The sequence below is a fragment of the Haliotis asinina genome, chromosome 2 (genome assembly GCF_037392515.1).
Source record: "Haliotis asinina isolate JCU_RB_2024 chromosome 2, JCU_Hal_asi_v2, whole genome shotgun sequence".
In the NCBI taxonomy this organism is placed as follows: Eukaryota; Metazoa; Mollusca; class Gastropoda; order Lepetellida; family Haliotidae; genus Haliotis; species Haliotis asinina.
Genome location: NC_090281.1, coordinates 90,471,784 through 90,493,644, shown reverse-complemented (window position 1 = coordinate 90,493,644; position 21,861 = coordinate 90,471,784). Strand labels below are relative to the sequence as shown.

At 38.2% G+C, this 21,861-nt stretch overlaps 2 protein-coding genes across 3 annotated transcripts in view; one reads left to right on the top strand and one right to left on the bottom strand.

The window, feature by feature from the left end:
• LOC137274572 (rho GTPase-activating protein 7-like) overlaps window positions 1-4,867 on the bottom strand; it is a 152,004-nt gene extending 147,137 nt beyond the window's left edge. The window contains exon 1 of one of the 2 annotated variants that reach the window (XM_067807833.1): window positions 4,368-4,867. Coding sequence is in view for 1 of the 2 variants with exons in the window: in XM_067807832.1 (XP_067663933.1) it covers window positions 4,368-4,493 (126 nt within the window). In the remaining variant the exon portion in view is untranslated. The remainder of the gene's footprint in view (window positions 1-4,367) is intronic. The other variant, XM_067807832.1, reaches the window with a different exon arrangement.
• Window positions 4,868-6,205: 1,338 nt separating this feature from the next.
• LOC137272100 (uncharacterized) lies at window positions 6,206-8,450 on the top strand. Its single transcript, XM_067804461.1, has 2 exons — window positions 6,206-6,252; window positions 7,064-8,450. Exons 1-2 carry the CDS (start codon window positions 6,206-6,208, stop codon window positions 8,448-8,450), a joined length of 1,434 nt encoding a protein of 477 aa, XP_067660562.1.
• The last annotated feature ends 13,411 nt before the right edge of the window (window positions 8,451-21,861 follow it).

Genomic DNA, 21,861 nt, shown 5'->3' with positions numbered 1-21,861 from the left:
TTCAAATTCTATGAATAATCAAGATCAGGAGCGATGCAGCACATAATCAGTTCTAGTTTCTATCTTCAAGCTGTTTGATAATACAACTGAACTAAAATTCCACTGTCTACATGATTCAACATATGGCTAAAATGAATTCATTCGTATTATACTCTCATTTCAATATGTTTTATTATTTCTGTTAATTAAAACAAACAAAATCAATCTATTTAATATGGATTCTCTGTGAAGGATGTACAGGTTTCTGCCAGATTTTCAAATCAGGAACCTATTTCAAACGAAAACATCCATATTATCCAGATGTTTATTTGCAAACACTTCCCTCTTCAAACACATCTGTCTATCACCTGAACTGACCACAGTATATTCCCATACAAATGCCCTCATAAATAGTCACATCTGCTTCCTACAGCCATAAATACATACAGATTCTACCCATATTTAAACAGTTGTGTTGGTATCGGTACACTGGTCAGTTAAGGTCAGGAGAGGACAAGGTCTATACGTAATGATGCCTTGAACAGATGGTTTCCTGGAGCATCTGATGAAACATACAAAACCAGTTGTGTAAAGAAAATGGTAGCTGCCATACTGAACTCTTGAGAACAAGCCGACATTGATTTAAGACTAGTTAATATAGCAGTGATAAAAACACAAGACACAAGTACACTTGGAAATATTGCTAAAACAGAATAAGAAATTCACATCTCTTCAGCCAGCAGTGATTTACACCTGTTGTAGGATCAGACAGACAGGCAGGCAGGCAGAAAGGCAGAAAGACACACAGACAGACAGACTGAAGATGTGCAGTATTATATTATATTATTATATATTGTAGCATCAGACAGACAGACAGACAGACGGACAGACAGAAGATGTGGAGTATTATACCAGTTGTAGGATCAGACAGGCACACAGACACACAGACACACACACACAAACACTATGTAAAACACATTGTTATATGATATAGTTATTGAAAACAGTACTTCAGTTTCACAAAAATTTAAGAATGTTGACCATCCTTCAACATTTAAAATAAACACCATCGTCATCCAGTACTAAGCCTGCAGAACACAGCACATCCTGAATATGTGGGAGGGTATTTGGACAGACCAACCCTTCCTTGAGCACTTTGTGTTGGCAGGTAGAGAGCATTACTGAAATATGCGCTGTCTGGAGTTAGGGCTTGGTACCAAGACTCAGTCTGGGAGGAGTCATGTACCTTGAAATTTGGTAAACAATGTCGTATCTTAAATATGGGTGACACATGACATACAAAGAAGAAATAATCATTTGTTTTAGGTTGAGATGAACGTGAGTTGTTGAAGAGGTTAGGATTTCTTCCCTGGAGTTGTTTGTTCTCCATTGTGCTTGCCATGTGATGGCTAGACTAAGATTGGGTTACGCCATCGAGACAACAGAGAGACAGGAACAAAACACTACCTCAAACATATAAATTGCTAAACACTAGAGTGTCCTTGTGTTGTCAGAAAGAACCAAGCCTATTTCTGGACAAATGCAACCTGTGAGGATGGTTAGGTTACATTTCCTTCATCAGGGTGAAGTTTGTCTCACACTCCCTGAACAACATTATTTTCCCTAATGCCTAACCCTCCCTGCAATGCTAAAACCCTACATGAGGCAAGTCTAGACTCCCTCAGGTTATGAAAGAGAGCATCAGTTGTATTCTCCCCAGGGGGCTGAGAACACTGATCCACTGAACTTGGTAATGATGTGCTTCCAGCATTGTATCTAGTGTGGGAAAAGTACACTGAAGAAGGATATCATATGGATATAGATTTACCCTGGTATGTTTAAGTAAAGCCATAAGATAATAAAAGTCCCATAGATTAAATCTCCTGCTACTCAAAACTTATTTATTGGCTCATTGTGGCTTTTGTCTGAACTCATGACATGTACAAAGAAACAGGACATTTCTCATCTTCAGGACCATCAGAATGGCACCATCTACATTCCATTCTTCAATCAGCTGATCAAGATAACATTAAAGATACATCTGAACATCTGTATTGTCAACTAGAGATAGAGAAATGAATTAGCACACAAACAATTTTTAAATGGGTCATGAGACTTTTCTCTTTAGTCAACACTACTTTGCATTGAAGAAGTTACCTCTTCAGGGTATTGCTGTATCTGTTACAACTAAATATAACTCATGGTATTCAAATTCACTTGAACAAGTGTACAATAACTCTACCTGACAGGTACTACTTACTATGAAAGCATAAATCCAGATTTAACAAATGTTTCCATCAAGCAATGTCAGGAAGACTTTTATTGAGTCAGTGCTCTGATAGCTTACAAAAAGTGCATCCAAGTAATTCAATTTTTTTTTTTTGAGAGGAGGGTTTCAAGTCACATACAGCAATGAAGGTATCAACAGCAGCTTAAAAGCTCTGTAAGGAAAAGCAAAATCAAACTACTTCAAACTTATCAAACATCTAGCCTGTGAGTTGAGGGCAGTGGTTTGATGTCAGGTTCCTTCCAACATGCCACAATGATAAGATATACAGCCTACAAGGTGCTTCAGAACAAACATGCTGCCATTTGTTCATTGAAGGTGAAGCAGTAGATCTTACTTAGGTCACGCTAAGATTACAATAAGGGCCCTCCAGGATAATCTACCCAAATAGGTTTACAATTGCTGTGTATGAAAACACTAAACACCATTACCCTATACAGATGGTTCATGGAAACATTTATTGAACACAATGAAGATGTTTATGTATACACTGTCATAGAAAATCTGAAGCCCACACAGTTTGATCAGGAATTTCTCTGAGTGTGTCCTTAGATCATTTGGCATTACTTGATGCTTATAATATGAAATGATCTTCAGCTAGCACTTTTATATTTTTATGGCATCAATATTTTCTTACACAAATTCAAACAAGTGTATTTCAATATTCAATTGGTTTTTTTTAATAGGTGGTGGCTTTGGTTTCTTGTCTGAAAACAATAAAAATGCCACAATCAACATTCGCCATGATTATGATAGTTATAGTTTCATTTAATTCTAAACTGGCAATTGTATGAGAGAGTCAGATTTAGTCAGTGATTATCATAAATGAGTATGTCAAAAAAAAAGAAAAAGAAATGATCTTACGCTACTTTTAGTCTCTAAATATGGGAATGAATTCATATGCTGTACATGATGAGAATCAAATGCAAGGCACGCTGAAAATGTCCACTATCTAATGGGCTCACCAATTATAATTTTCTCTTAGATAGTGGGAATTGGGCCTTATTTATCTAAAACACAATTTGTCCAAATTAACACTTTAATGTTCGATAACCATGAAATGGCAGATTTCATCCTTCCGACCTACCTACCAAGAGGGGCTGCTTCATATGTTCCTTGTTTAGATTTATTAGTGAATGAGCTTTGTTTTATGCCATACTCAGCAATATTCCAGATGTATGGCATTGGTCTGTAAAAAATCGAGTCTGGACCAGGCAATCCAGTGATCAACAGCAGCAGCAGCGATCTGCACAACTGGGAACCAATGACATGTGTCAACCAAGTCAGTGAGTCTGACTCGTTCGTAGCCTCCTTAAAAATAATGAAAAGCATGAGTTACTAGAGGCCAATATTTTAATATGGACCTTCACGAGTCTTTGATCTAATAAGGATTCAGAGTGAAAAAGTGCTCTCCACCAGAATGAATGAGACAGGGAATAGTTCCAAATTTAACAATATCAGTAACTAAATATCAGTAACTAAAATGATCATCAATGCTTTTTCTTATCTCAGTCTGAAACAGGTATTCACATGTTTTTGTTCAAGGAGACAATTTGACTTTGCATTTGTTTGTGACCAGAACCACCAACAGGGAAGAATGTGTTTACTTTTTCCTGAACACTGGGTGCCATGATGATTTGATAGTGATTCATAAACAAAGGTTCATGACAAAATTGGAATTATACAGTCACCACTTTTGGCAGGGGTTCCTAATAAATAAGGAAATTCCAATATCATCACCCTTCTGTACATGAGATAATAAACCATAAACTGATTTAGTAATATACATCATTTAAGCCATGTTAAAAATGGCCCCTAACAGTAAAGACCAAGCATTACATGATCTGATTGTTGTTTTACTGTTATGAATATTCGAGAGTAAGAAAACAGTGTTCTGTAACACACAGCTTTCATTCAAATTAGTAACCAGAAGACTGTGGAAAACAAAAGTGGACAATGAATTTAAGTCAGTGTTGTGTAAACAATGACAGAGCTACTCTAGTTTGTATATTCTATCTTGTGTTCCCTGGTGTTAACACAAAGATCAACATGAACAACAATACATCACTGAAACTCTAATGATAACATGACACCTCCTTACCTCTGCCCATAAGAGCACATTCGCTTGAATATAGATCAGAGTTTTTCCCAGAAACACAAACACAGAAAGTCGCGCCAGAATGTGTGGGTCCACAGGAAACTGACTGAAGTGTGACAACACTTCCATGAGACTCAGATTACAGCTTTTTATCTCTTCTCAGTCAAATGACACAAATGAAGATATTTATGAACAGGAGCACTCTTGTAGCCACAATGACATCACAGGTTACGCCATTACATTCTTCATGAATTAACAAGCTCGATGAAGTCATTCACAATTTCTGGCAAGATTTCCCGCCACAGACTGGAACCACCGCCTCCCACTCAACATGTGTTTTTGCTTCTCCAGAGAATAAGAGTTCTACATATTGCTTTTCCTCCCACTGCCAGGAGAGAAAGTGAGAGATAGGCTAACGGAGAAGGAACTGTTTATTGGCGCTGACTTCAGAGCCTGAGGAGCTGCAGCACTCTGTGACGTCTTCAGAGGAGTACCCAGCAGGCAATGGTCTCTCTGCACATTATTCCTTTAAATAAATTACTTTTTCAACAGAGGTAAATTGGAAATGTCAATTTGCCACCTCAAAAAGTTGTGTTGAAACTAATCAGTGTTGATTAGCAACAATGTAAGAAGACTGTTTTAGAGAAATGTGAAGCTTGTAAGGGGTTTAGTAATTTAACATTTGTTAAATCATGCCAAAGAAAGTTGGTAGAAGCACCAAGAAATCTTGCAACTGACACTTTACACTAATTACCTGCTACATCTAACACCAGCAGTGGCACTACAGTAAACACTAATTACACCTCACCAGTTTTCTATGTGCAGCAGGGCTTCCACCACACCAGATACCAGAATGTGATAGGAGGTGGCACTTCCTATTCAAACTTTGTTTTGACAAAAAAAAAGACAAAAAAAAAAAGACTCCAGTTACATTGAAAATAGGGTGACTGATTGAATTTGAGTGGTCAGAGTTATAACTGAAAACTTGATCTGATATCACAATCCAAGACTATTCCATCCTCAATTAGTGATTGAGTGACTTCAGTTATACGCTGCTTTTAGCAATATTCCAGCAATATCATGGCAGGGGACAGCAGAAATGGGTTCAAATGGTGTACCAGTGATGGAAATCAAACCTGATTATTCGGCATGACAAGCAAATGCTTTATCCTCTAGTCCACCACCCCTATCTTTAATTGCTTGCAATAAGTTCATAAAATGGCCTTTACTGTAACATGCAAGACAAAACAGTTTAAGACTGAATCTATAAATTCCTTCCTTGAAAATGGAATTGAATTTACCCCTCTTGAAAAAGACATTTACATATTTGATATCAGCTAAGACAAGCTGAGACAAGAAAAAACATGGCACTCATTATACTTTAAACTGAATTTCAAATACACAAAACATCTTTCCATACATGCAGATTTGCCATTCCTTTAGCCAAGGCTTTCCCTCATAAAATCAATAGCAAAAGTAAAGTCTTGGTCATATAGTGTCTGAATCAGATTTTTCTCATGACTTCAACAAAGTTTCCCTTTCAAAAACAACAGTGATGACATTAACGTGTCCAAAGACTTGTGCAAGTCTCTAAGAAAGTGATCAATAGTTGAAATGATAATTCCCACATTTCATAGATAAAAAGAATCAGTTGTCCCCATCCACTGACCTCCTTCTACTGCTAGTGTACATCTACATATATATTGGCTAATTATAAGGCAGAACTGCCACACATCCGCAGATGCATCATTCGGGGGACATGAAGCAAGACTAGTGACTTTCTGAATGAGCGCAACATGCATAGCAACCAGGTCCTGTCCTCAACAGATGTTTAATGACACATGGAGACACACACAGATGGCACTGTCCTTGGTCACCACATTTACTGGTATGTTCTGTGATGTTTCACAGAACACAGAAGACCCGAAGTTCTGTGTACATTAGACTAAGAGCTAGTCTCTGAAATGAACATATTTTACTAAGAAAACGTTCATAGTGAATAAAGTATAATGAAATGTAGCCCTGAGACTTTCTTCATTTCCTGAAGCTAAGGAAATCTAGACATGCCACATTTTCTAGACTTGCGTGGTCTTTCTTGGATATATATACTTCAGGGTCTGTACGACAGACTATGTGTACATCGATAGAAGAACATGCATAGACTTGAGTCTCTAAGTAAATCTGTATCAGTTATAATCTATACAACATATGACTAATAGCAACAAGTTATACTTGTTGGCATCTGTGGATAATTGTAGGCATAGACTTGCCAATTACATGGAGAGACTTACAACAGATTCATAGACTTAACATTCAGTTTTAGTCTTCCTGTCTGGGACATGTACACAAACAAACACTGCATCATATCCTGGAGGATATCAGTTTTCAAATGTGAAACCTAAATCATCTCAATTAATTTTGAAGCTGTTAACATAAGGAAAACATTCTGTGAGTTAAAATTATATTTTGACAGATGCAGTTTACATAGCTTGAAGTTAAAGACACGGAGTGCAGTGTATTTGATTGAGTATCTGAACAATTTTGCATATATCCTTTTGAAATGTTATTTTATGTGTGTTTATGTTTTGGGGTGTGTGTGAACCCAAGCTAGAACATGTGCGTGGATATGTCAAGGTCACTCTGTACACATGGAAGCTAGACATATAACAGCTGTGATGTCGCAAACATTATAAACAAAGCTACTGCTGGTACAGACTGTATTACAACTACTGCAACAGCATTCCTGGTGCTGCTGTTACTACTACCACTACTACGACCACCACACCTGCTACAACCCTCCCAACTGCTGCTGTTACTACTACCGCTACTACCACCACCACACCTGCTACAACCCTCCCAACTGCTGCTGTTACTACTACCACCACCACCACACCTGCTACAACCCTCCCAACTGCTGCTGTTACTACTACCACCACCACCACACCTGCTACAACCCTCCCAACTGCTGCTGATACTACTACCACTACTACCACCACCACACCTGCTACAACCCTCCCAACTGCTGCTGTTACTACTACCACCACCACCACACCTGCTACAACCCTCCCAACTGCTGCTGTTACTACTACCACCACCACCACACCTGCTACAACCCTCCCAACTGCTGCTGTTACTACTACCACCACCACCACACCTGCTACAACCCTCCCAACTGCTGCTGTTACTACTACCACTACTACCACCACCACACCTGCTACAACCCTCCCAACTGCTGCTGTTACTACTACCACCACACCTGCTGCAACCCTCCCAACTGCTGCTGTTACTACTACCACCACCACACCTGCTACAACCCTCCCAACTGCTGCTGTTACTACTACCACCACCACCACACCTGCTACAACCCTCCCAACTGCTGCTGTTACTACTACCACCATCACACCTGCTACAACCCTCCCAACTGCTGCTGTTACTACTACCACCACCACCACACCTGCTACAACCCTCCCAACTGCTGCTGTTACTACTACCACCATCACACCTGCTACAACCCTCCCAACTGCTGCTGTTACTACTACCACCACCACCACACCTGCTACAACCCTCCCAACTGCTGCTGTTACTACTACCACCATCACACCTGCTACAACCCTCCCAACTGCTGCTGTTACTACTACCACTACTACCACCACCACACCTGCTACAACCCTCCCAACTGCTGCTGTTACTACTACCACCACCACCACACCTGCTACAACCCTCCCAACTGCTGCTGTTACTACTACCACCATCACACCTGCTACAACCCTCCCAACAGCTGCTGTTACTACTACCACTACCACCACCACCACACCTGCTACAACCTTCCCAACTGCTGCTGTTACTACTACTACCACCACCACACCTGCTACAACCCTCCCAACTGCTGCTGTTACTACTACCACTACTACCACCACCACACCTGCTACAACCCTCCCAACTGCTGCTGTTACTACTACCACTACTACCACCACCACACCTGCTACAACCCTCCCAACTGCTGCTGTTACTACTACCACTACCACCACCACCACACCTGCTACAACCTTCCCAACTGCAACGATTCCTACTACTTCTCAACGATGACGACTGCTACTGCTTCTCCACAATGACAACTCCTGCTACTTTTCCACAATGACGACTCCTACTACTAATAGCATCACGAGTAGTACTGCCACCTCAATGTTACCACCACTACTAATATTATTCCTGCTACTACTCTCTACTACCCTCTCTCCCCTCCAGTACTATCACTCCACCCCAACAAATACCTCTAGTACTGCTATCGCCACCCCTACCCCCACAACTTCCACCCCACATCTACAGTGGTACAGAAAGGTATGCATATCACATACACAGCAAGTATGTTCTTTAACTTTCCTGCCACTAATTTAACTTAATTTAATTCAGTTTAATTTAATATTGAATAAAATCATTTATCACAAACACAACCATGAAATACACAATTGTCACGGTAAGATCAAAAGGGTTTAAACGTTCAACATATCTGTTCAGTAATATGGTAAAAACAGCATTGTACACTGTCTGTGAAATTGTTGGCAAACTCCCAAATACTTTTTTCCTCAAAACAGGTATCAATTTCCACCATTTAACAAGTCATGGTGTTTTGTTTGTAAACAATAGATGACATATAAGGTAATGTCTATTATTGGCTCCCTACAGCAACACAAAATGTTGATCTTTCTGCTTTACATGTCATTTTTTGACATTTTGTTGACAATGCCTGTCCTTAAACCAGACATCATAATACGTGTCAACCACATCACATTCTAAGTACTGACTTCTCACAAATCATATTTGTTCAACACAGTCTACATGATCCAGATTATTTGAATCAAGAAAACCGGGTACTTACCATGATTTGTGATAATAGCTCACCTGATACTGAAGCTCACAGGACAACTTTTTTTCATTCAAATTTTAACTTCTTGCAAGCATGAATAGTCAATGAGATGGGTTTTCATGATACGTGAGTAGCTTTATGGGTGAAGGTGACAAAAGTTCACATATGAACGTATGAAATATTCTAGTGATTTCATGATAGATGAAATATTCTAGTGATTTCTCATGCAATATCCCCTTGTGAGAAATTTCAATCACATATTTAAGTGCCAGTGAGTGAGTGAGAGAGAGAGAGAATGAGTGAGTACTACTTTACAATGGCTTTAGCAATATTCCACATATTTCAAGACCGGGATTTCATGTGGGGAATCGAACCTTGCAAAGAATCTATGGATCAATATTCTTGAAAGAAGCAGAGATCTCAGCTGAATATAAATTAAGCCCAGATGAGAAATTTATGGGAAATTTAGAATTGCTGTATTTTAGGCACAGAGTTAGGGTTTGGCAGATGGGTATATATATTAAGTTTAGGACTAAAACAGAGCAACACACTGATGTCCACTTACATATAAGGCAAGAATATGGAGAAAATGGAAGTAGACTAAGTTAAAGAAACACAAAATATATTCGATCATTACTTTATGTATTTTCTAAGAAGTTAAAAAGTTTATGATACCATAACAATTATATATCTTCTGCTCCACACAACCTGGAAACTACGTATACTTTCATGTTTTCTCCAACTTTCAGAAATTATTTCTCAACAAAACTATTCTCAACAAAAAAATTGTTTTCTATGTTAAAAATAACTTTCAATCACAACAAGCTAAACAGACACAATATATGAGAAAAACACAATGTTTAGTCTTGAAGAATAATCGGCCTTATCCAGCTTAAAGAATTGGTGGTGTTTTACCAGCTCTGACACATGTTAAAACTGTCCAACTACTGGCATTGAGCCAAGTCATTATGGAGTATATCACCTTGTATTCTGCCTCTTTGAACACTATGTCATAACAACCATCCTAACATCTCTAATGGCTGAGAATCCCCTCCATGCACAGGAGGAGGCAATGCTTATATTTCACAGGTGATGAACCGACAAAACAAACTTGAAACATCAGAGTCTTTTCTTGGTATTTATACTGCCATGTTTCTAAACCACATAACCTAGAGCTGAGTTAAGTGAGTGTGATTGCTGCTTTTAGCAATATTTTACCAACATCACAGCAGAAATCACCCAGGAGGTAGAATATTGATCTTCAGTAACACATGCTCGTTGCAAGAGGGATCGGGTGGTCAGGCTCGTTGACTCGGTTGGATTGTCTGGTTCAGACTTGATTATTTACAGACTGCCACCATATAGCTAGAATATTGCTGAGTGTGGCGTAAAACTAACCTCACTCATAGTAGAAATGGGCTTAGCACATCATCCCAATGTCGAGGTTTGAACCTTGGCCTTTAGTTAACATTATATTTACCTCACTAGCCCATGGTAAGATAAGGCATAAACTTGTTAAAAGTTGAGGTACAGAAATTCAATGAAAAAAATGAACAAAAATATTGTTTTGAATTGTTTTGATAAGTGCTACCATGAAACGTTTCTAAAGACTTTGGCTTTTATGTAAATCAATAATGTACAATATACAATACCACATAACCTAATTATAGCTTAGAAAAAAATATTCTTTTCTTAAAAATCCAAAATAGAAAATACATCAACACCATAAATATACCTCATCTTTGAAGTTCCAACACAAACACCTTGAGTTCATCTTGAAGTAGTTGTCTGACTATTAGTGTGTATGTAACAGGGTCTATATTTGGTTTATACTGCTAATGAAACACTTTCTTCAGCCCTGAACACAAGCTTGATCAAAACCACACATCCATAGAGCACTGAATACCACACAGGATATTCCAACACCACACAAGTTGTCTGGCCTTTCTCAGACCCCTCATTAACAGATACATCCTCACAATCGATGGATCATCAGCACTGGAAAATCAGGATAAACCCTATGTAGACATGTTTTGCTGTCACTGCTTCGGTCATTCAGTCGTATATCACTTAAAATACCGTCATATAGCTGTAATATTGCCGAGTGAAGTATAAAACTAAACTCACAGTAATATATACAGTGTCAAAACAAACATAGAATCATGGCTTTTGATGAGTATCACAGACACTTATGGGGGCAAGAGGGCAGTCTAGTGGTTAAAGCATTTGCTTATCATGCCAAAGACCCAGGTTCAATCCCTACATTGGAACAAATGAAATGCCCATTTCTGGTGTCCCTCACTTTGATATTGCCAAAAGTTGCATAATAACATACTCACTCACAGCCACTTAATAGATTATAATATCCATAGTTTCCTCGGGTGTGATTACTATACTGATACATTTATGGAAAACCGTTTGTCAATGTCAGAATAAAATCATTCCACACTGTGCTTGTAATAATTTCCATTGTGCCTAAATATATTCTGATTTTGTGTCAGTACATTCCACCTCAGTAAGAATTTTGCTTATTACATCAATCACTGATTTCATCTTGCCCTGACCTAATTATACAGAAGTGTCACATGTTTTGAATAGTCATACCTATAGCATTAAACAAGAATAAGTAATAAACATATAAACAAAACCCCAAACATTTTCGTAGTGGTGAGTTGACTATCCCACATAGTGTGACCTATGGCCACCATTATAACTCCACTGGATGTGAAGTTAATTGCCGTCATTAGATGAATGTGAGAAAATCAACATGTCCAGGACTACCTCAACCAAATTTATCTGAATTAGATTCCTAAATGTGTTTGAACATGACTGTATGTTAGTTTTGTCTGACTCCGATGTATGCGGTTATGGGTTCCCACAAAACAATATTACTGCCCTGTTAATGATGACTCATTAAATGCGACACAGAATGTAAAGCTCTGTGATGACAGGATATTGAACTGCTCCATCAGTTTGATTGGCTAATGACAAGGAGGTATTGATGATCAGACACGATGGATCAACACTACCTTGTACATTCAGAGTAGCCTCCCATCACAAAAGGGGTCACTCTGTTGATATAAACAAGGATTTAGTTGAGGATCTTCAGTATTACAGATATCTGATGGTGGTTAGGCTAACATCTAATTTCTGAAATGAACATACATGTATAAAGAAAACAGTTCCTTACTTGTACCCATAAAATATAATAATAACGAGCCCAGACAGTTTCTTGATTTCTGGAAACTGTAGTAATCTAGACCTGCCATGTATGCTTGAACAGCAAGAACTGAATTGGGTATGTCTGTTTCAAGGTCTGTATGACACACTAGATCTTCTTATAATCTGGCAATGAAAGTTTGAAGTGGTGAGAGATACACTGAGCAGCACCATGAGCTGTCACTGAATGACATGAAATCAAACAAGTCATCAAGTCTGAATACCAAATACATTTGGGTACCTTTATGTGAACCCATTGAGGAATCACCAAGACCACTAAAATCTTATACACATCTAAAAAAAAAACATGGATGACATGTGTTTCTTAAATGGTCTGTCTCCTTTCAGTTTCACTTTCAATGATGACCCCCTCAATCACACTTCAAGAATTCACAAGATCACAATGCAAACAAATACATATTGAAAACATCAGTTATTCAACAGATTTCAAGTAGTCAGCACACAAACCACACTTGATTAAGTGTAGGAGAGAAACCAATCAATCATAACTTAGTCCTATTGTAGTCCGATCACCGACTTGGTTGACATGTCATTGTATCCCTACTGCATATATCAACGCTCATGTTAATTACTGGTTTATCTGGCCCAGAGCTGATTATTACAGACCATCATACAACAGGAACACTGCTAGATATGGCATTAACTGTCAAAGAGAGAAAACGTACTGTATTACTGAAATTGAAAATCATCTGTTGATGTACAACTGTTGAAGTTTGTACACTGGTACAATCAGCAGACCTTGGATTTGATTTATACTTAAATCAAAACCAGATTAACATTGACCTAGGAGCAGCTGTGTGAAAACTGTGAAGATGCAATTATATATATATATATATATCAGTATGAATAGGTTTAGTGGACAGAATAGATATCAGCCACAAGTTCACTGACTATGTACCATGGCCTTAGACTGGTTTATCACAAGCTATGAAAACTAATATTTGGTGAAATAGTTTTGAGCAACAGTTTGAACTTACCGTTTCGTGTTCCCGAACAATTAGTACCGTAACCCAGCAAAACTCAGTCTATCGTGACATGTCAACACATTAGTGAAACAAGAGGAAACTCTATGACATCATAGCATTTGAACATACACTATTTTATAGTTGAGTTTCTTGGCAAGTGAGGCTAGATGGCTAGATCTCCTACAAGTTATAAACTGTCTTATGAATTTCTACAGTAAACCTAAGCAGACAATAATGTCTGATATCACTAACAAGTGTCCATAGAACATTGTAATTTCTTAACGATGTCAAGACAAAAACTGACATTGCATATCACACCAATTATTAAAGTCTGCAGAATTTTGTCTAGTTGATAAATACAAATATCTTCCGAGAGATCCATAACACAATACAACAACAACAAAAAAACTACAAAGGCTATAAGAAAGGCACAGTACTCTACCATAGTCCTGAATCTACAGTTGCATCCTGGATAATGGTTGCCTGTTGACTCTAACCCATCTCAATGTCTCCCAATAATAAGGCCCATCTTAATGTGGGATAATTACTTGGTGAAGTCTGAGAGCTCATCTGGGACATGAGGAGCTGATGCTTTCATTAAAGAAATATTGACGTCTGCTCAATCATGAATGTAAATACCTTATAACAACTCGGTATCAATTCTGACAGCTACATTGTTACCACTGATGCATTCTGGAAAATAGGAGATTATCCATGGATTGCATGTGTGGATATAAAGGCAGAAGATGAAAAATGAGACTTAAAATAACTACAAAGAATGACACTTTCTTTTTTTTCTGCCTGACATTGTAGCAAGATGGGTGACATGCATGGACATGTAGTGCTTGCTTGTGTACATACTTGTGTGGAGATATCCTGGTTTCAGACCACTATTCCACTGAAATACCATGCTGTGGGGATCCCACTCAGACACAGTATTCCAAGATCCAAATAGACTTGTCCTTGTTTTATCCCCCTAAATGTCCAGTGGTAAGGGTCATCTTAGAAGGAGGGTCATCTCCCTCTGCAAGCACTCATCCAAGACACCAAGAACACACTGTCTATGTATAGTGAGTGAGTTTAGTTTTATATTACTTTTAGCAATACTCCAGCAATAGCACAGCAGGGCTCTTCACCAGAAATGGGCTCCACACATTGTACCCAGGTAGGGAATCGAACTGGGTCTTTGGTGTGATGAGCAATCACAATAACCACAAGGCTACCTGTCCCCCTGTGTTGTTAGGTTTTTCAGTACCTGTTACATATACCGTCTGAATTCAGTCATAGGAAGTCATGTGTAAGTGACATGAACAAACTTGTCTGGACTGCCAATTAACTTGACCATTAATTACCTTTAAAGCATCAGGGTAGTTAGAAAAATACATGAAATATTATAATGACAAAAGGAGGAATCAACGTCAGAAATGTAAAAACATTTCACGTCTTGGATGTATATGATAAGAGAGGAAATGAACAAGTTCTACAAGTTACAATACATTGTTTAAATATGAGAAATTATTTGCCAGAAATGTGTGATATTATTAAACCACAAACAACTTCCTGTCTACTTACCTGAACATCTATGGCAAAAACTATTATCCAGCTTAAACAATAGTTTACACACAGTTTATATACAGTCACTATACAAGTCTCCTATTACCTACATGAATTATGATTAATATAAAAGGTCAAAATATCTTCATGATAAAATAGGATTTCCTCCACTAAAACATTCCATACAAATGGCATTACCATAGCAACACCTTATGCTCAAGAGTCGACCTTTCTCATGCCATGTATATTTTATACCACTCTTGATAATCTGCATTGAAATAACATTCCATTTCCTATATCACAAAACACATTGTTCTGCTCCACGGAACATTTTATGGAATATCAGGCCAACAGTGTCATATTGAGGAACATGCATCATATTTCTCAATTAATAAATTGCTATGATAAAACCTCTTCCATTAGACCCCAATTTTCAGCTTTACGGCTTAAATTTCCATTAGCATTTAATTTTCCACTGGACATAAAACCCAGTCATTCATTACGATGCACCAAGCACCTGCTACTTTCTCACCAATGCATACAAGCTGACCAACCAGAAGAACAGCTGACCAGCGAGTGACCAGCAGTTGGTCAAAGCCTTGTGTCTCTGTTTCATCAATAACCATTATTCAAAGCCCCAGAGTGAACTAATAGCAATCCATATTAACTGGCACTGGTCAGTGACATAGACAAACTGATCAAACATGACCCCTCCATGAAGAACACACAGTTGGCAAATAATGCCAATATTTGGCATCGTCCTATTTTCTGTATTTCATATTGCTTAAATTGTTCTGATGATATTAATTATTCCATGCTATAATCAAAGCATTCTTCTAATAGCTTCAGAAGATTTAATCAGAAAAATCCATCCATGTCTTTTGATCATGCTGAATACCATACCCTGAAAATGGCCTGATATGGCCTAGCTATGTCAGCTGTGTGACACATACTCAGAGATCAAAGCACTAATAACTTCGCATCCATCTCACATGCAGCATAACATAGAACAACCATCATAGTAATATTTGCAGGTAGCTAAGTTCTTTATTACTACTACAATACTGAAAAGAAAACTTCAACACAACATGCTTGAAAAAGCCTAATCCTTCAGAGCCAGTTTTGCAGTTGTACATAAACATTAGCTATAGTGTGTGTTGTAGTTGGAATCAATCTTGAGTCATGATAATATCAAATGCCTGACAAATCCTGTTCTCATCAGTGCAGCAACTGACAGCTCTAGTTTCAGATTATGATTTCAAAAATAACCCCTCAAACACCTAGTAAGAGCTGTATATATACTACCATCAAAAGTTTAGAGTCACTGATGTATTGTAAAACAAATTTGTAATGTTGAAAACATCAGTGTTATGAGTTCAATAAATTATGAAACTCAGTGAAAGTTGGTGAATTCTTCACAATTCTTCATCAACCAGAATGCAGTAGTTCACATGCACCATATTTTCACATGCTTTTCAGCAATTTAAGCATGACCCTCATGAAATTCATTTGCATAAGGTTTGCAGTTGGTTAACCCAAGCTAGCGGCGAAAATCATCTTTGATGTAACCATATATATATATATACACATAACATACAGCGAGTGCTTTAGTGATTAAACTTTTGATGGGGAGTATATGTCAAAAATAAATCTGTTGCTAAACCAAAAGAAAGAGACAGTGATTCAGTACTACATTCTGCTGCCCTTTACTCCAGCCTTCAGTCATATATGAACTCAATGCCATTTCGAAAATGGTCAAATGTAATACATGTCAAATTTGGGATTATTCTTTCTGATAAAAAAAAGGTGCAGATTCTAGTACTTCTGTTGGATTGATTGCCATCCAGAATCTGTACTATGCTGTGAAAGAGTAATCCCAAATATAACATGTACTTCAGTCATATCACATCGTATGAACATTCAACAAGTTTCATGTAACATAGCTGTTCTCCACATGCTCTGAAATCTAAATGATTTTCAATGAAGTGTCTCAATATTAACTGGATTTCAGGGTGTGTAATATGTTTTCACATCTATAAGGAAGGACATTTGTACTCACCAGCAGCTGAATTTCACCTGTCCCTTAACGAGACAATCAAGGTAGTGTTCACTGACCAGGTAAAGTCCAGTGTCAACAGCCAGACTACTGTTTACCCTATAGAATTTCATCAATACTAATCAACAGTGAAGTTAATTATGTGCTAATTGCTGGCTGGCTGACCAGACATTCAAGAACTGACCACCTTCTCAACTTATTGATTTCAGAGAACCTGAATCATGTTAAGGGGATGCTGTCCGAAGGAGATGAAACAATTACCATAATTTATGCATATTCAGGGCTGGTGAGAAGTATACTATGGCTCTGAACATGGTTTACAGAACACTCATCAGTATTAGTCATCCAGGAATCCTGTATTAGACTAAAGACAATAATTGGAAAATTTCATTATGATATGCCTTTTGGGGGCCCATAGAGTTTGCAGCATGGCCCTTAAATAGCATTATATATCCTGTAATGTAGCTGTGGTTGTACTAATGGATTAAGTCTGTAAATCTGCAATAGATCATGTCTGGGAAAAAACATATATCTTTGCCTCTTCGAACCTGAGACAAGCGCCATTTTCCACACAGCCAGCTTATGTTTACAACTGTTGCAAGTCTATACCTCAACACAGAGGTTACACTCATTAAATGTCACTGGGAAGAAGAGGCTTCAACAACTGGCTGACACTCTGAATGGTATTATTTGCTCATTACAAAATGAAAATGCTCAATACCAATAGAACCGATATCTGGTAAAATATTTTTCCATTAAAAATAGAGAAAAGCTCAATATCAAAGCTGCCATAATAGCCAGATATTGTCCATTGCAAAAAGAAAATTCTCAAAATCAAAAGATGCTATATCAATATGAAAAGATGTTATATAACCAAATAAACATTTCCCACTTCAAAACAGAAAATGATGGATATTTAACTGTGTTATCACTATTTGTTTCTAATATACTTCCTTAATCAAATATTTTTAGGCTGTGTTTCTAAGCTTGTAGTGTATGACATGTGTAGTGTAAATCACATGTAATTACTGATCCCTTTAATTATTTTCGCACCTGCCAGATATCATTCCTTTTTCAATATGTACTTCAGAAGGTAGGTATTTCAAATGTTTAACATATATACATACTACGCAAAGCAATCAAAGAACATATGACAAAATCAGACAGTCTTGCACTTCTTCAAGTGGTATACATCAAGGGTTTCTTACTTTAAATCAAAATTACTCAAATTTTAAGGCACAAGAACCCCTCCCCTCCCCCCCTCTAAAATGTATTATGCAGTTTCAAAATGAGTAATTTAGGGTGACAAAATGAACACGAAGTAATCTCTCCTGTTCCTGAATTCAAGCAAGCATAATGGTATAAGGTTTCTATAAAATTCCATTTGTCAAAGAGCATCAAGGCAACATGACATGGGTCTCGATGGCAGTTGTAACAAACCTGTGGAAGGTGCAGGTATTTGAAACCATTAACCTCTCCAACACCTTTCAACTAAGTTCCTTGGGTGGGGACAAGCTTCAACTGAAAACAGAGCTATTAAGTTCTCCAAAGTTCACCCAAAGATCTAGCGGTCTCCCTCTAAACTAACTTACAACAAACACAGTCTGCTGGCTGTTCATTAATAATGGAACCTTGCACAGACTTCAATCCCAGGCACACAACAGAACATCAATGGAAAATATCATTGCTACAAATATTAATTTCACATTCTGTAAGATATATTCAATGACCCAACTGTACAACAAACAGCACGGAGACCGCTGAAGTGAGTTCTACCAAACTTTGATTACTACCATTGTCAATACATCCCCACCAAGGAGCAAATGGGTGAAAGATTAACTTTCCACTCTGTTAAGTTCCCAGGGGCTGGGGTCTCCACAGACTAGCCTGGGATAGTGGATGATCTTTTATGTCGGCCAATGACATATGATTATAAAGATAATTCAGGAAAACAAATTTCATAAAGGGTGTGGTTCTAGTTATTTGAAAGATTATCGCACTTGAATGTCTGTGTCAAGAACGGGTGTGCGTGTATGCACCAGTCTAAACTAATGCTGGTTCAATAGCACTGCCCCACTGTGATACACTGCAAACACCGTAACCTAAAGAGCTCACAATACAGACTCCAAGCCTCTCAGCCTTTGTTTGATACTTTCCATGATGACAACCAGGCAGGGCAACAAGAAGTACCATTATTTAATGCTTTTTTGGTATGGTGAGGGATTGAACTACTGACTGTGTTCTCAGTACAGATGCCCCACCCACTAGGCCACTGAGGGGTGTAATTCTGTGGCCACTGTCATCAGAAGTATAGGTGTAACTAGATGCAATTAGTGATGTGTAAATGTATTTGTTTATTGTAGTTTAACTCTGCAATGTTCCTTTCAATAAGTCTCAACCAGTCAAACAAGTGATTGACATCATGAGCATGAACCATTGGCTACAATGACCTGCAATTAACAAAAGCATCAATCAACTTATCAGAGGGGTACACAATGTCCACAGTTTAGACTACCAGTTGGGCAACTGACTTTGTGTGCTGGTGATTGGGGTAGAATTTGTACTTTACTAAGTAAGTGTAATCCCAAATAATAATATAAATCCCCAAATAATACATGTTATATGCAATCACTGTTTCCATCTGACATCATAATGGACTTGTACCATGACCGAAAACATGTACATTGTTGAATCACTTTAAGGGCAGTGTGCAAAACTGTATACATCCACTTCATGTACTAGAAATGACAATTACAAAAAACAACTTTTTAAATCAGTTATGAAATGACATTTTAATGCCTACAGTATCTTAAAGAATCCATACAGACAGTAAACCACCTCAAACAGAACACACCCTGTCTCGTGGCAGAGTTACAGATATAACAGCAGAATATCCCATACACTAGAGATCAGATATAGTCATATTAACCTTTGCCTGTAGTCTGTGTCTAGTACAATTCACAAAGGGCAAGAGCAATGCAGGTGGCAGCTGGCCATATCCAGCTGAATCTTTACACAGAATCTTTACTTTTTGCTTTATAAATCTACTGACCGATTATTTCCTTATTGATACTTAAGTGCAACGCCACATGCATTAAGTCCTCATTCTGTCTTCGTCTACACCTGCTGTAACATCAAGAGTGTAGTCAGTTTCAGTGGGGCATCACAACAACCCCTTGCCATATGTTCATGTACTCTGAGACACCACCATGTTAAACAGTTCCTGACATAAAGCAGATATAAAGCAGTTATACATGTATAATCAAATTGCAAGTGATTCCATAGTATTTGGTTGACCAACCAAGTAACCTTTTAGGCTGCTTCTCATAAAATCCCTGAATAAGACCAACCAACCAATAAACTAGCTTCCTGATTGGTTCATCTTAAAATGAGCGGGTTTTGCAAACATGTGGTGGCATTATTTTTTTTTAAAAGTGGTTCACAAATGGTTCAGGATATGACAGAAAGCAGGCACCTGACTGAATTTAGCAGAGATTTCTTCTGTTTATGAAAGGGCTTGGGTTACTTTTCACTGTTTGCTTAACTAGGCTGACATCTGTCACTGATTTTGTATCACTGTCAATATTTTTGTGATTAATTTTGTTTGTTAAGCAATCTGTGAAGTTTTTGTCCCAGCTATAATTTTTCATAAGAATTGATTGCACTATATTTGAACATTTATGAAAAAATAAACATAAAAACCAATGTGGACACTGGGCATTCATCAATAATGAGATTTACACACTTAGTACACTGGATTAGGAACTGGTATCTCCTTAAATGCAGAAAATGCCAATTTCACAAGTAGGAATTTTTTAACTATTACATGGTCCCTTATCAAAATCAATCAGCATAAACATAATATTCAATGTCAGATGTCATAGGGGCATACCCCAGTATAATGGTATGACTGAATGAACCCTCAGATTTACGCCTGTTACCTATGAGCTAATTCCTAAGTCACTCCTGGACAGGTGGTCACACAAGGGTGTCTTGTACACGTAGCGGGGTGGGCTGACTGGCAGAACTGCGTGGAATATTCAGGGTATGTTGTCCAACACACCGATAACTTAACTATAGAGGTTATGGTGACAGTAAATATTGACATATCACAGCAGGTGAAGGGGGGAGGAGGAGACAGGTAGGGGCTGGAGAGGAAGGGGTCACATTATTAAAAACGGCTGTTTCAGGAAATGGGTGGGGCTATAAGGGAGCTTTTGAGGTAATAGGGGAGTGGTGGGATTATTTAGGGGGACAGGTATGGTTACAGAAGATAGCGGTAAACAGGGTTAGGGTTACAGATCGTAGGTGAGGGAGCATAAGGTGCTGAGGGTATGGGTGGAGTGGGGTTACTGGAAGGGGTGAGGGTTCCACAGGATGTGGAGAGGGGCTACAGTAGACTGGGGTAGAGTTAACGAAGTGGGTGAGGGTGCATGGCAAAAATACGGTTACAGAAGCAATGAGAATTATATAGGGAGCATGAAGGTAGGTGGTGGCTAACACTGGAAGGGGTAAGGATGGGGTGGAGATAGGGGTGAGCATTACAGATGAAGCATAGGGTTAACTGAGTACAACAATAGTCACTCTACAATGTAAAGCTCTACAAGGAATTCTTATTTATGAGTTATTTTAATCCCATTTTGTCCTTGTACTCAAACAGCTATTACCAAACACTGCCCACGCTGCACAATGCTGCCGGTTTACATTGACAATCTGCATCAAACTCAGCAGCAGGTTGATGTCCCTACCAATGACTTGCTTCTTTGTTTGTTTGCTTTCTTGCCATGTTGTGTGCCTCCCTCCTGCAGTACATACTTC